General features: G+C 35.5%; 1 protein-coding gene and 1 long non-coding RNA gene across 3 annotated transcripts; one reads left to right on the top strand and one right to left on the bottom strand.

The window, feature by feature from the left end:
- Nucleotides 1–2865: 2865 nt before the first annotated feature.
- On the top strand, nt 2866–9671 carry LOC141599415 (uncharacterized). 2 transcript variants are annotated; one of them, XM_074419415.1, is made up of 7 exons: nt 2866–3003; nt 6135–6355; nt 7129–7225; nt 7457–7579; nt 7873–7953; nt 8817–8915; nt 9353–9671. In XM_074419415.1, the coding sequence occupies exons 2-5, from the start codon at nt 6156–6158 to the stop codon at nt 7951–7953; spliced, it is 501 nt and encodes a 166-aa protein (XP_074275516.1). In that variant the 5' UTR covers nt 2866–3003; nt 6135–6155; the 3' UTR covers nt 8817–8915; nt 9353–9671. The 2 variants fall into 2 exon arrangements, with proteins under 2 accessions (XP_074275516.1, XP_074275517.1); XM_074419416.1 differs by lacking the exon at nt 7873–7953.
- Nucleotides 3902–5881, bottom strand: LOC141602527 (uncharacterized). Its single transcript, XR_012524505.1, has 3 exons — nt 5704–5881; nt 5207–5265; nt 3902–4235 (listed from the first exon to the last, which is right to left on the bottom strand). It is a non-coding gene; the product is annotated as an uncharacterized LOC141602527 (long non-coding RNA).
- Nucleotides 9672–13931: the final 4260 nt, after the last annotated feature.

Below are 13931 nucleotides of genomic sequence, written 5' to 3'. Positions count from 1 at the left end.
TCACATGGTTATAATGAATGTAGATTGCAGCATTTGACAGTTAATTATGTTGCAAAACAATAGTAAAAAGCGTAATACTACTTGATGAATACAGATGAAAACTAAGTAAAATTGGGAAATGAAAGAACATAAGTCAGTGAAAGTCAAACCAAAAATATAAAATGTATATATATATATGTGCCAAACCAACATTCATAACAACTTCTACAATCCAAAATGCCAAAACTAATTACATAATTATTAGTAAAGCCCGACAAAAAGTACAAATACAATTCGTTGGCGTAAAGTTGTACAAACTTATGATAGACCTACGTCAAATCAACGACTTCAACATAAGACAACCTTCGACGAGCTAGTAAAGATGTTGCTATTGATTTCGCTTCTTCATGTAACAAAGGTGGCATATCCCGTAACATCTCATCAACTTGCTTAATTTGACCGTCATTAAGTGGATTGAGATGTGTGTTACAAAAGCATTTCTTCGTTGGTGTACATGCATGATGAATTTGGCTGCCATATTACCCGTCATAAAACACTTGCATCTTTGGGAAATTAGTCTACCACGACTACGCACTATCCTCACGCCATTAATGTCATTAAATCGCAAAGTTTGCGGGTAAGCTATCAAAGACACCAGGTGAATACGGGAAGAAAAGAAAGAGTTTAGCCCACAATAAGCAGACATTGGCCATGTTTGCCCTATCAGAGCATTTATCAAGGTGATTGAAAATTTGTAACACAAGATCTGCTCACTTAAGACATTATTTCTTGATGATTACGACGATCGTGAACTCCACTGTGGTAACTTGACCAAGGTAAGGCAGAGACTCAGTTTTCTCTTTGACATAATGTTGGATAAAAAGTTCTTGTTCTACTTCCTCGCGATTGACTACCCAACCATTGCACCAATTTTCCATTTTTTAATGTTTACGTATGCGAGAATTGAAAAGAAGGAATACTTGTAAATGGAGAAAATATGTAAAAAGTTACTTGACTCGATGGAATAGTTACTGAACGTTAGTAGCTTTACTTAGTATGCATTGTGTGAGCTTGAGATGTAAACAATTTTAGTAGAAAATCAGTAACAAACATCAACAACATGGGGAATCAGGGTTTGATCATTGCGTGATTAGGTTTATTAGCGAAAATGTGAACAACAAGACTACAAATCTAAGAATCTGCCATATAATGACAATGAATTAGCGTAATTAGCAATAATTTTGGAAGTTCAGGTCCCTAATTTCATGATTTCAACTAAGAATCGCAACCCTCATTTCCAAGTTTCCCCAATTGAATTCACCAAAACCCTAATTTAACAAACATAATTCATTATTCCGACTGTAACACATTAATGAAGGCGTAAATTCAACTAATATGGTCGACAAATGTAAAAATTACAAACACAGAAAACACTGAAACCCTAATTTCGGGTATGGTTTATCAATTGAATTATTAGTCTCTAGTCGTTGTCATTTCCAAGTTTCCCCAATCGAATTCACCAAACCCTAATTTAACTAATATGGTCGACAAATGTAAAAATTACAAACACTGAAACCCTAATTTCGCAAAATCAGTTCCTAATTTCATGATTTCAACTAATGTACCTAATTTGACAAACATAATTCATAATTCCGACTATAAAATATTAATGAAAGCATAACTTCAACTAATTTAGGCGACATAAAAATTGCAAAGACAGAAACACATAAACACAGAAACCCTAATTTCGCTAAAAATTAATCATGAATATCGGAAGTTTACCTCGTTGAATTACCAAGATGTGTTGCTGGAAAAAGCGTCGAAGATTTTGATGGAAGAGGAAGTTGATCGGAAGATTTGTGATGCTCGAAAATGGCGGAAGGATCTAGAACGTTTGTCGCGTAGAGAGAGAAAGGGAGATGAGTGAAAAGGGGAAGTTGTAAAATGAAAATGATGGACGGGTTTGGGGGATCCGCGCGTTAATTACAAAGGTTGGTTCAATTATAAGTGGTTCTCATGGTTCTCATTATCTTGTTGGTTCTCATAGGATCTCAAATCTATATATATATATATATATATATATATATATATATAAGTTCTTCTAAGTCCTTAATATCTTTTGAGTCCCTAAGTCTTTATTAGGGCCCTTGGATTAGGAGAATGGAGAGTGGAGATTTGCCTACTTTAAGCCCATTATAGGCGTGAAAAAAAAAGGAAATAGGGTGAGCAGGAGAGAGAAGGGATGTGTCAGTGCAATTGGCTATTACCCACTGTGCACACTCAAACACATGCATAATCACTCAACAACCTTCCTCAACACATTTCTTAGACATACTCCACCAAAACACAATTTGAAAAAAAGAAAATCAGTAGACTGGCGAAAATTGAGAGCAAAGCCTACTTTCTTCATTTCCCATCTTCCTTTATCAGCTTGCATTATCAGCTTCCTTGATCATCTTCCATCATTATCCTCGAAGCTCAGAAACAAACAACAAGACCAACGTCCAACGTAAAAAATGACGGATTTGCAAATGGTTCCATTTGGCCATGGTAATTATTGGATTGTTTTTTTTTTATGTTCTTCATGTTAGTTTATATATCATATTTTTATGAAAACAGTAGGTTAGATATTAACAGTTCTTTAAATATGATGAGGAAGTGTATTTTAGGTTATTTTTTAAGCTTGTTTTTTAATATGTCAACACTACTACAAATACCTTACATTGATGACGCTTTTACATTGACGCTTTCATAGAGCGTCGACCTCAAAATTAACCCTCCAATTTAATATTTTGAAAACCGCCTAAAAATATTTTGGAAGGCGCATTTTCCTCAATTTCACCAAAAACCCCCCTAATAACCCATTCATACAATACGTTTTATTCTGTCATTTTCCTCAAAGAAAAACCCTAACCCCCTAATCTGGAAAATTCTTCTTCGATCGTCATCAAGGGCGACTACATCTTCCAATCAATTCTAATTCTTCAATTCACAAAGTTACAATCTTCCTATCACGCATCAAAGGTACGGCTCTACTGCTCTATTTTCTAATTTTTTTTTGTTTTGATTGTATGTATTCTTCTGGAATTTGCTATTGTATTAATACATGATTTGTGAAATTGTGGAGTCAATTCTAATTCTTCAATTCACGTTTATGTTTTGATTGTATATGTTTTCCCTAATCAATCAATTGTTTATTGTTGCTACTCGATTTATAATTAATCAATCGGATTTGGGAATTACCCTCTTCGTGACCTGATCCGTGGTATGACTCGGCCTAGTTGATAGGTCTGCAACACAATTATAATGTATTTCTATTTCATAAAGTATTTTACTTGTGTTGAAACCTCAAATTCGTAGTAGTGTAGGCTCGCTTTTGTTGCTGGTTTCTAATTGTTGTTTTTGCTGCTAAATGATGCTTTTGTAACTGGTACTTTGGTATCATTGATTATCAGTTTGGAGTATATTTTCATTTCACTTTTACTGCCAACTATCTGCTTAAGATTAAATAGGAGAATTACTAGATAGGTGAATTTGTGAAAGTAATTGTGGGTCGGATGGAGTATCACTACTACAAAAAAAGGCATAGAGAACAGTCGAAATAAGCCATACAGAACGCCTTAGGAGCGTTCTTTAACTCAGCGTTCTATATTCTTTATAGAACGGGTTGTGGAGGCGTTTTGTATGCCTACCCTTGGAGAACGGCTGCATCTAAGAACAGTTCTCTATTGCCGAAGAATAGAGAACGGTGAGGTCCACTGTATGTTCTCTTTTTCTATGAATAGAGAACGGTTTTCAAAGCCAACAGGTTTCTATTCTTCTTTGATATTTTAAAAAAAAATCATAAAACAAATATTAGCTATTTTATAATATAACCAAATATTATTCAAAGATGTCACAATTAAATAAAAAGATCCGTCAATCTACAAAGATAATAAGATATATTACCTAAGTTAAAATAATTCATATTATCAAGAAAGTTTATACAGTGATTATTATAGTTCAACTTACACCTAATAATATATACTGTACAAATATAGACTACAACAAGTGATTATGAGCACTTAGAGCTAATGCGATGATTTCCTCCGCCTCGTCTCTACTTTCTGAGCCTTAGAAAAACACGTACTTTCTGATATCTTGCACTTGCATGAGCACCCATGATAGGAGTGTACTTACATAGCAAAAAACTATATCAGCAAGGAAGCACGGTCTGCCAGGCCATTTTACTGAGTTGGGTACTTGGGTGTGTTCATCTGCAATCGTGAGACAGAGCAAGTGGAGAGAAGAGTTAAAAAAAAAAAACAGTCAAACATTTAACACAAATAAGAATCACAAGAAGTTCACATTCAAATGGGTGATAAAGAACTCGGGGTCATTAACAAGGAGGGAGAGAATCGAGATCACCAGGTTACCCATGGCGTAATGTGAAGCTTTAAAAAAATAAGTTACCCAGTTATACTAAGCTTCAATACACGAAAATGTGAGGCAAGGAGAAACATTGGTCTAACACTCTAACCCAATTTTAAGTTTGGGATAAGCTTAGAATCAGCCCCAAGTAATTAAGTACACTTCATAAATCTGTCAATTTCAAGCATAAAACTCACCTAACTGAGCATCCATAATAAGCGTGACTTTTCCCAGAAAATTACAAGCAGTCTCAGAGATCTTAACATAAATATCAAGCCAAACACACCCTTTAAATATGAATGGCAATAGTGTAGAGCTTAAGCCTAAATTTGTACTAGCAATTCACCTAAACTGTCTCATAATTGAGTAAACAAGCAACAGATGCTACATTTCGCCAATTCAAAGTCATCTTTAAGCTTTCAAGCTCCAAATGCAAAATATTAAGTTGGGGCCATAATACTCAGTTATACAGATTGAAGTGTATAAGCCGTTTTCTTAACAAATAAGTCCTGCCACATACTCCTACTAATTCACACAGTTACAAACAATCATCAAACTTATTCCGTCAAGAAAAGCAATATGCTTGTACAGCTGATAACAGGCTTGGTGCAGTATCATAACAAAATTTGTTAATTCACTGACAAGCAAAAAAAAGTACAGTTTATACATAGATAAGAGATTTTATGTCAATAATGTGCATCTAGATGTGTATAAAGACGTCAATAACATACGTATATATACAATCACGACATTATTCACATCCATCATAATGCATACCTTTAAAGGAACCCAACACATAAAACAATTATCTATTTACCTCAACTTTGAGAGTAATAAATCCGGAAATCGCTTAACACTCCAAAGTTGACTTGTAATCTGAACAACAAGTGAACTAAATAAGCTAATCGTTGAAGGTGTAATCTTTATCAATTAACAAGAGTTTCACAGTAGTAATGAAAAGGCACAATTGACAAGTTTTGGTTTGATTCTCATCTTATTGAACTAAACCAACAGTACACTTGATAACAATGATTTTATAGGAAGTCAACAATTAGAACTTTTTGTAATGATATCACCAACTATATCCATTTCTGAATATCAATTGAGATCCCCAAATTAAACATAACCCTAATTTCTTCTTAATCAAATAAAAATCCCTCATTCAAATATGATTTAAACAATCTAAAACATATTCATTTCCAAGTGATCGAAGTCAAAGGAAAAAAAACATACTCCACAGTATTAATTAATGAATGAACAGTATGAATTTCCAAAAGTAAGAAAAAGATGAGAATTAGAAGTTAATATTTGTACCATCGGTGGCGGGATCTGGTTTTGGCGGTGGCTGGGATCTGATTTTGGCGGTGGCTCAAAAGTCGGCTGTGTAGTATCCGTGTTGAATTGACGTCAATCCCATTTGAGAGTGGGCGAGATGATGGTGGTGGAGATGGGTTGGTAAAATTGAAATTAATGGTAAAGGGAAAATGAAGAGAAGTTTGGGGAGGGGGGGCGCTTATGATGAGAAAACGGTAGTGGATAGAGAACAGTTAAGTTCAACACATGTTCTCTGTACTTTCAAGAAAACGCTCATTCAACCGAGGCGTTCTCTATTTCTCAAAATAGAGAACAGTTCGGTTAGACGACCGTTCTTTTTACTTGTAAAAAACGCTTATTTAACTTAACCGTTTTCTATGTTGCGTTACTTATTCCCTTAATTGTTTTGTATGCCTTTTGGAAACTGTCAGGTTGCTGCTATAAATACTGTTATGGCTGCTTTGACAAAGAATGTTGGTGTGTTCCCCAAGGAGCGTGCAATTGTGGATAAGGAGCGGGCAAAAGGTTGTTATATGTTAGGTCCATATCTACTCTCTAAGTTGCTGGCTGAAATACCTATTGGAGCAGCCTTCCCTTTGTTATTTGGCTCCATTCTTTACCATATGGCTCGTCTTCATCCTACTTTGTCTAGGTGAAGTTTTAATTTCAAGTTCTGTGGACCAGTTGTTTGATTGAGAGAATTTGGCTAGTACTGCTCTGTGATCTGTCTAGAATTAACTATCTGCCCAAACATTTAAGTTTATTGACTTTCATACATGATTTTGCCAGCTGTGTGATTAAATGGGGGCCTCTTTGAGGTTTCGGATTAAGAATTATGCTTCCAAGTTTGACTTGTTGGGAATATAGCTGTGTATGTCTTCAGCTACCACTTTTCCGTCTATTTTCAATACCACCCTATGTGAACTCGACTCTTTAGAATATTTATCATAATAAAGGTTAAACTTGCAACGTCTTTGACAAAAAAAAGCCTTGACTGCTATTACTTGATTTAATATGCGAAAGGTGCCTTGGTTGAACAAACTTCCATTCTGGTTATCTTGCTTAAATGGATGTCTATGTTTATTGTGATTAATGACTACTCACACAACTTTTTCTTCATATTTATGGATTCTGGATGCTACTGCTGTTGAGGACTATGATGACCTTATCATGACATTTAGATTGCCTTTTAGCATTCATCGACACCCAAAAGGGTTATGTATTGTGAACTAAACAATAGAGGACACGGTTGAAAAAACTCATTTTTTGTTTTAAAATGAAGTGTCCAAGTATCATACCCCATTATGTCTCGTTTGGTTAGTTTATAAACTCAAACTCATTGTCTGATCAGCATGTATATCTATAAAATCAAGCAGCAAAAATTTGTTTAGTATGTGATTTTCATCTAAAATTATGATCAAGCAGATCGGACCCAAAAAAGGCGCGTGAAATGTGGTTTCTTACCAGGTTCTACACAACATCAGAAGCACAAATAATGGGGCTCATTAACACAGTAGTACCTGTGAGTTTCCTTCAGCTGTTTAACATTAAAATACATATATACATTTGAATGTTAATAAGTATCTAATGCGGGTTTGCATCCGAGTGTTAAATTTGACTATTCATGAAAAAAAGTCTGTATTGGCTTGGAATGAAGGGTCATATTCTTCTCGAGCGCCTAATATCACACGGGTAGTTCAGTTGAAACTTGGATTTTATAATGCTATTCTTAATGATTTATGGTGTTTTTCAGTTGGAGAATTTGGAGAAAGAGACGGTAAAATGGTGCATGGAGATATTACGGAACAGTCCGACAGCAATCAGGGTACTCAAATCTGCTCTTAATGCTGTTAATGATGGTCATGCTGGACTCCAGGTACCTCTTCTTTACAATCTTCCAGTTTTGGACTGCTCTCCGTCATACTATCGAGTTACTCTAATTTCTGCATCATTTAATTAATTAGTTAATTTAATTTTACGGAAAGGAGATTAAAGTTTATATCTGGTTATTCTAATTTCCGCATCTTTGATTTTTAGAATTGATTGAGCTCATCTCGTTTTTTCGCATGTATTATCATAAGACCCATATCCTACTATGTGCAGGTTTTAAAGATCCATGTATGGTTGTTTACTTATGTAGTTTCTTTGTTTATTTCTTTTCAATTTCAGGTAAACGGAACTAGAATAGACGAACCTAAGGGTTTAAACTTGTGTTACACTGGCAATGATACAACATCAACTATCATTTAGGTTGTTAACATTCTTAAATTTATTGATTTCAACAAAAGTATTTTTCTTTCTTTTACTTTGTTTCTAAATTTTCTCAAGATGCTCAGATGTCTTTTTCTAATATCAACTAGTATGAATTATTAATATACCCTCACATGATTAGTTTATACCTATTATAAGTAAATGTTTATCATTTATAATTATTTCTTTGGTGTAAATTTTTTCAGAGGGTTGATGTGATAAACTTGGTTTTGATGAAAATTGGGTGTTAAGTGATATTAATTTCCCAATTTTATTGATGTAATTATGTAAGAGTTTTGATGTTGTGGATATGGGTTTGATGGAGATTCGTAAATAAGATTAATTCTAAACCAAATATGCGAAAACACCCAAAATAGGAATTTAAGCCTATTGTCGCATCATGTTGTCGCTACGTTATGCTTGTTGGTTGTAATGTTAGTTTTTGAAAACGATTATATAGTGAATGAGTTTTTGCAAAGGCTTCGCTTCGATGGTGCGAAAACACCCTGGTATATTAGTCAAGATCATGTTTCATGGATTTGTGTTAACACTTTTTAGACCTTCTAATTGATAGTTCTGCGATTTCTTTAAAATTAGAGTTTAGTGACTTGCTAATACGTACGCTTACTTTCTCAATGATACGTGTTCTTTGGCCTATCTAATCATCAATGTTTGAGGATTAGAATCAGTCGAGTAGCTTTGATTCTTTGAGGATGAAGTATTTATATCTTGAGTTAGACGGTATATCTTCTAAACTATGGTCAACCCTTTTTATATTAGCGATTCTTTGGATAAATCCCATACTTCTTTGTCTGAGCTGATTCAGTGTCGTTTTTCTGACCTCACGTTTATTTGATGTCCAGAAAGAGCATTAATTGTGCAACTAAGGTTGCGACGATCTCCTTCAAAAAACATGGATATCAAACACATAATGTTATGATGATCTGCATCTCCCAATTGAGGTATTTACTTGTTTGTTTGATATAGTTTTAGAACTTTCTGCCATATTAATTCAGGTCAAATATGGTTTTTTATATGGAGACATATACCATATTTTTAGCAAAGCACGTCATTTTAGATGAAATTGAGGAGTCTTTACAACCATTTTGATTCTCATGTATTCATTTCATCACCCATTGGATGGTGATCAAAAGGTTAATTCACCTGTCACTTTTATTTAAGCATAACCTTAGTCTTTGTCGTCTCATGAATGTAGTTAAAGGACTTGTGCCCATAGTTATATGACGATATTTCTGTCAGGTCTTTTAGATCTATCAATATCACTGTATGTATTGCTCAACAAAAATCTCTTTATGCATATTTTAGTGTTTACTCAATAGAATATTGGTCTTTTTTGGACATGTTATGTACAATGACTAATAAATGGTTAATGTTGCAGGGACACAACCATTATTTTGGCAGCAAGTCGAGGTGCAGTAGTAGGAGACGATGATTAGAATGGCGACGAGTTAGATTGTCATGCATTATATAGATTTATTTTTTGGCAAAATTTGTGTAGTAGATGGATGTATAAACACGAGTAAACGACTATGTTTTGTGGAAATGTTGGCTCTTGGAGTTAGCTTGTCTAGCTAGTTTATAAAGTACTATAAAGTACGTATTAGTTTATATTAGTTAAGTTGTGAATGCTAGTACGTAATTAGTACGTGGGTACGTACTACTTCGTTATATATATACTGAATTATATTTTTTTATGATTTAGTAATAGTTAGTATAGTACTACTGCTTATAGGTCTATTTAACAAATTCTCGAAAATCTAAAAGCAAATATATACCGTGACAATAAGAAATGTCAATATATAAATAGTTGACGCTTAATTCCGTCTCATTGAGTGACACATAAAAGCGTCAATAGATGCTGAAGACACTTAAAAGCGTCAAATTTGTTGACGAATTAAAGCGTCAATAGTGAATAGAGACGCTTAAAAGCGTCAAATTTGTTGACAAAAGAAAGCGTCAATAGTCCATAAAGACGTTTAAAAGCGTCACATATGTTGACAATAAAAACCGTCAGTAATCACTGTAGACGCTTAAAAGCGTCAAATTTGTTGACAATTTAAAGCGTCAATAGTCCATGAAGACGCTAAAAAGCATCATAATTATTGGACTAAAAAAAGCGTCATAAAATACCGACGGCCCAAAATTTGACGCTTTTATAAAGCGTCGATAAAAATAAAATTGACGCTTTAAAGCGTCGAAAAACGCCTGAAAAAGCGTCACCAATGCAAGGTATGTGTAGTAGTGCAAATCTGTAAATCCACTCTTTTAACATGAACTCCATCATTATGGAGTTCAATATCAACTCTGTGAATAATAAGTTAAACTTCTCCATGATGGAAGTTAAACTCTGTGAATAATAAGTTCAACATCATAGTGTCAGGCTTGAAATTTATAATAGTGAATTCGATGAAATTGTAATTTTAACTGCAAAATGTGTGAATTTAAGCCACCAAAGTATCTTAAATTGAAATTTGTATCTTAAATTGAAATTGTCAATATCGTAAGTACAACTTATAAAAGAGTAATTATATGTGATAAAAGTATAATTGTAACAGGTAAAAGTGTTATTGTAAGAGACAAAATATGTCAGTTTTCAAACTGTAACCACGGATAATTGTAACAGACAAAAGTGTAATTATAACAACCAAATGGTTTATTGTAACAGAAAAGCAAGTTTTGAAACTGTAATTGTAATAATAAAAAGTATAATTCTAACAGATTGACCTAATTTTAACAGTTAAATTGTTATTATAACAGGCAAAAGTTCTAAATTTGTAAACATTAATTATTACTAGTAAAAGTGTGATTGCGAAAGATAATTTCTGTAAGTTTTCAAACTGTAATTCTAATAGAAACAAGTATAATTGTAACACAGAAAAGTGTTATTTTAACAACCAAAGGGCTTATTGTTACAGAAAAGCTGCAAGTTTATAAACTATAATTGTAATAGTAGAAAGTATGATTCTAACAGGCAAAAGTGTAATTTTTACAACGAAAAGTGTAATTTTAAGGAATATATAATTTGAACAAATATATGGGTTACTTTAAGTTGTTATGAAAACAATTGATAATTATTACGCTATTGTCAGGTAATATTGAGCAAAATGGAAAACGAAAGCCGAACGAAGAAGAATTTTGCAAAGATGTTGAAGCTAAGTTCACCCCCTATGTTGGTCAGGAGTTCCTGGAAATAGAGGAAGCACTTTATTTTGTTAGAATTACACTTTTGTCATCTAAAATGACACTTTTTGAGTCTACAATTACATTTTCTATTGTTAAAACAACACTTTTCTTTTTTTGAACTGATATATTTGTATCTGTTTTAATTATGTTTTTGATGATTAAAATCCGTACATCTAAAAGATTGTCATTAATCAACAAACAAGATAGGAGCTACGAAGACTTACAAAATTCTGAAGGAACATGTTAATGGGTTTGAAAACATCGGTGCTAGTTTGAATTCTTTTAAGAACTTTCACAGGGATGTGAAATGCTACATTCATGAACGGGACGGTCGGATGTTCGTGGACCACTTTAAGGAATTGGTCACATTACTAGACCAGGGTTCTTCTTTGACTATGATGTTGATTCTGACGGTAGCCTTAGTAAAGCTATATGGGCCGACGGGATCGCTAGAAGGAACTACTCGGTTTTGGGGATGCGGTGTCATTCGATCCGACGTATTCCACCAATAAGTATGACATGTCATTCACACCTTTCACGGGGGTTGATAATCATAAACGGTCAGTCACTTTCTGTGGAGCGCTTGTTGCTCATGAAGATGCAGACTCGTTTAAATGGGTGTTCAACCGTTTTCTGGGTGCGATGGGTGGCAAAGAGCCTAAGTACATTATCACCGATCAGGATGCTGGTATTCTTAAAGCGGTGCCGTTGGTGTTCAAGACAGCGCGCCACCGCTATTGTATGTGGCATATCATGAACAAGGTTCCAAGCAAGTATGGAATGGCGAGAGATGATTATTCAGTGTTTCTAAAGAAATTGAATGCCATAATATGGGATGAAGACATTGAAGCGGCAGGTTCGATGCAAAATGGGAAGAAATTGGCCGGGAACACAATGTTAATAACTTGTACAAGCATCGTCTAGTGTTGCAGAAACCACTATTGAACTTGAACATTGGAGACCAGGTTCAGCATTACCCTTCCCAATCTTGTCATCATCCTTGTCCGCCTCGGCATTCAGAACTTCACTCACATGCACAACCGCTCCCGTAGCGTTGGAGGCCACATTCACCAATTCTCTTACCTCTCCAATTCCATGGTCTTCTCTGGCCGACAATTCTGCTCGGCGGTCTGCTTCAATAATCTCCGCAGACGAAATCAGCTGTTGAGTGACGGGTGGATCAGCGACGGTGGGCCCATCGACCTCATTTTTTTTGTCAACTATCTCACTATCCCCGGCCACATGCACGTCCAGATCCATCGTCTGCTCTTCTTCGTCCTCTTTTTTATTGTCAGCTGTCTCACTATCCCCGACCACATGCACGTCCAGATCCATCGTCTGCTCTTCTTCCTTTGCAGCTGCAGCATTCGCATAGAACTTCTTCTCAGCCTCATCAAGCTCTTCTTTTGAATATATATCTTCGAGAATTTCCCGGTCAAATTTTGGTGGTTCTTTAACAGCCACCTGCTTTCTATCTACCTTCCTCCTTCTGTAAATAACGGAAATCTCACGAGTACTACCAACATCCACGTCGGTGTCCTTACTGTACTCGTCTCTGTTAGCAGAGTCCGCAAATTCAGCCGAGTCGTAAAATTGCACGGCCTCCATTATCTGTTGTGTAGACACCTCCAGTGCTTTCTCACTAGCTGCTTCATCCGAAACAATTGAGGCGGCCACCGTGCCTTCACGGTCTGTACCAACATCTACAGTCACCTCTTTCTCATTATCGGATCCATCATCCTCCATATCATCACCATCCTCCTCATCGTCAACATTATCACCATCCTCCTCATCTACCTCGTCCTCATCACCATTGTCCTCCTCTTCATCATCGTCACCAACATGCTGCTCGTACCCGTCGTCATCTACCTCATCATTCTGATACTGATTGACATGTCTGTCGCGTACCTGTCAAAAATAAAACCTAACGGTCTCAACTAAAATGTAGCAGAGGCAGTCGAGTATCGAATCCACAGGGAGGTAATGCAACTACAGCTATCTATTTCTAATCCTATGGTAACAATTGGTGTTGAATTGAATTTTGGTTCTAAACTACGGAGTTGAAAGGAAAGAGAAATAGAGTAGAGAGCAGTAAAAGCAGGAAAATGATTTAAAACTATCAATAAGAGAGGGACATGTCGGGAATTCGGTTCACTACGGTAACCCAACAACTCGGCAGAAGTCCCTCGATCGACCAGCAGGTTACTCGATCGAGGACTTAGTCATGTGCAGCTTGCTCGATCGACTGAGGAGTAGCTCGATCGAGCATCATGGGGGCTAGAAATCACTAGATCGACCAGCAAACAACTCGATCGAGCACTTGTATCTTCAATTCAGCTCACGTCTTCACCCAAGTGCCTCGTAGTGCGTGCAACGATGCTTCCAAGTACAATATCTTACTCTGGGACAATCCCGTCTCCTCTAAATGCATGCAAAAAGGACGAAAAGGAATATGATTCCACCACTTTCGCGATCATTCCTACAAAAAGGACCAAATACACCAAAGTAGCCAATTCGGGGCAAAATACTATAAAAACAGTATAGAAATGCATAGAAATACGTGCTGAAATAGGCTAAAAAGACTATACATTAGGCACGTATCAAATCTCCCCAAACCAAACCTTTACTCGCCCTCGAGTAAACTCAAAACTAAACTAATGGAACGGAAATGATAACTCAGAGCTAGCTTAACTTGTCTACTTGAACCAGTTTAATGCAAAAAAAATCAACGATTAAAGCTAAGCGGTCAATACGCAAACGAATTATAAGTCGTT

This window comes from Silene latifolia, chromosome 9 (assembly GCF_048544455.1).
Source record: "Silene latifolia isolate original U9 population chromosome 9, ASM4854445v1, whole genome shotgun sequence".
In the NCBI taxonomy this organism is placed as follows: Eukaryota; Viridiplantae; Streptophyta; class Magnoliopsida; order Caryophyllales; family Caryophyllaceae; genus Silene; species Silene latifolia.
Note: the sequence above shows the minus strand (reverse complement) of the source record. Positions and strands in the feature narration are given on the sequence as shown.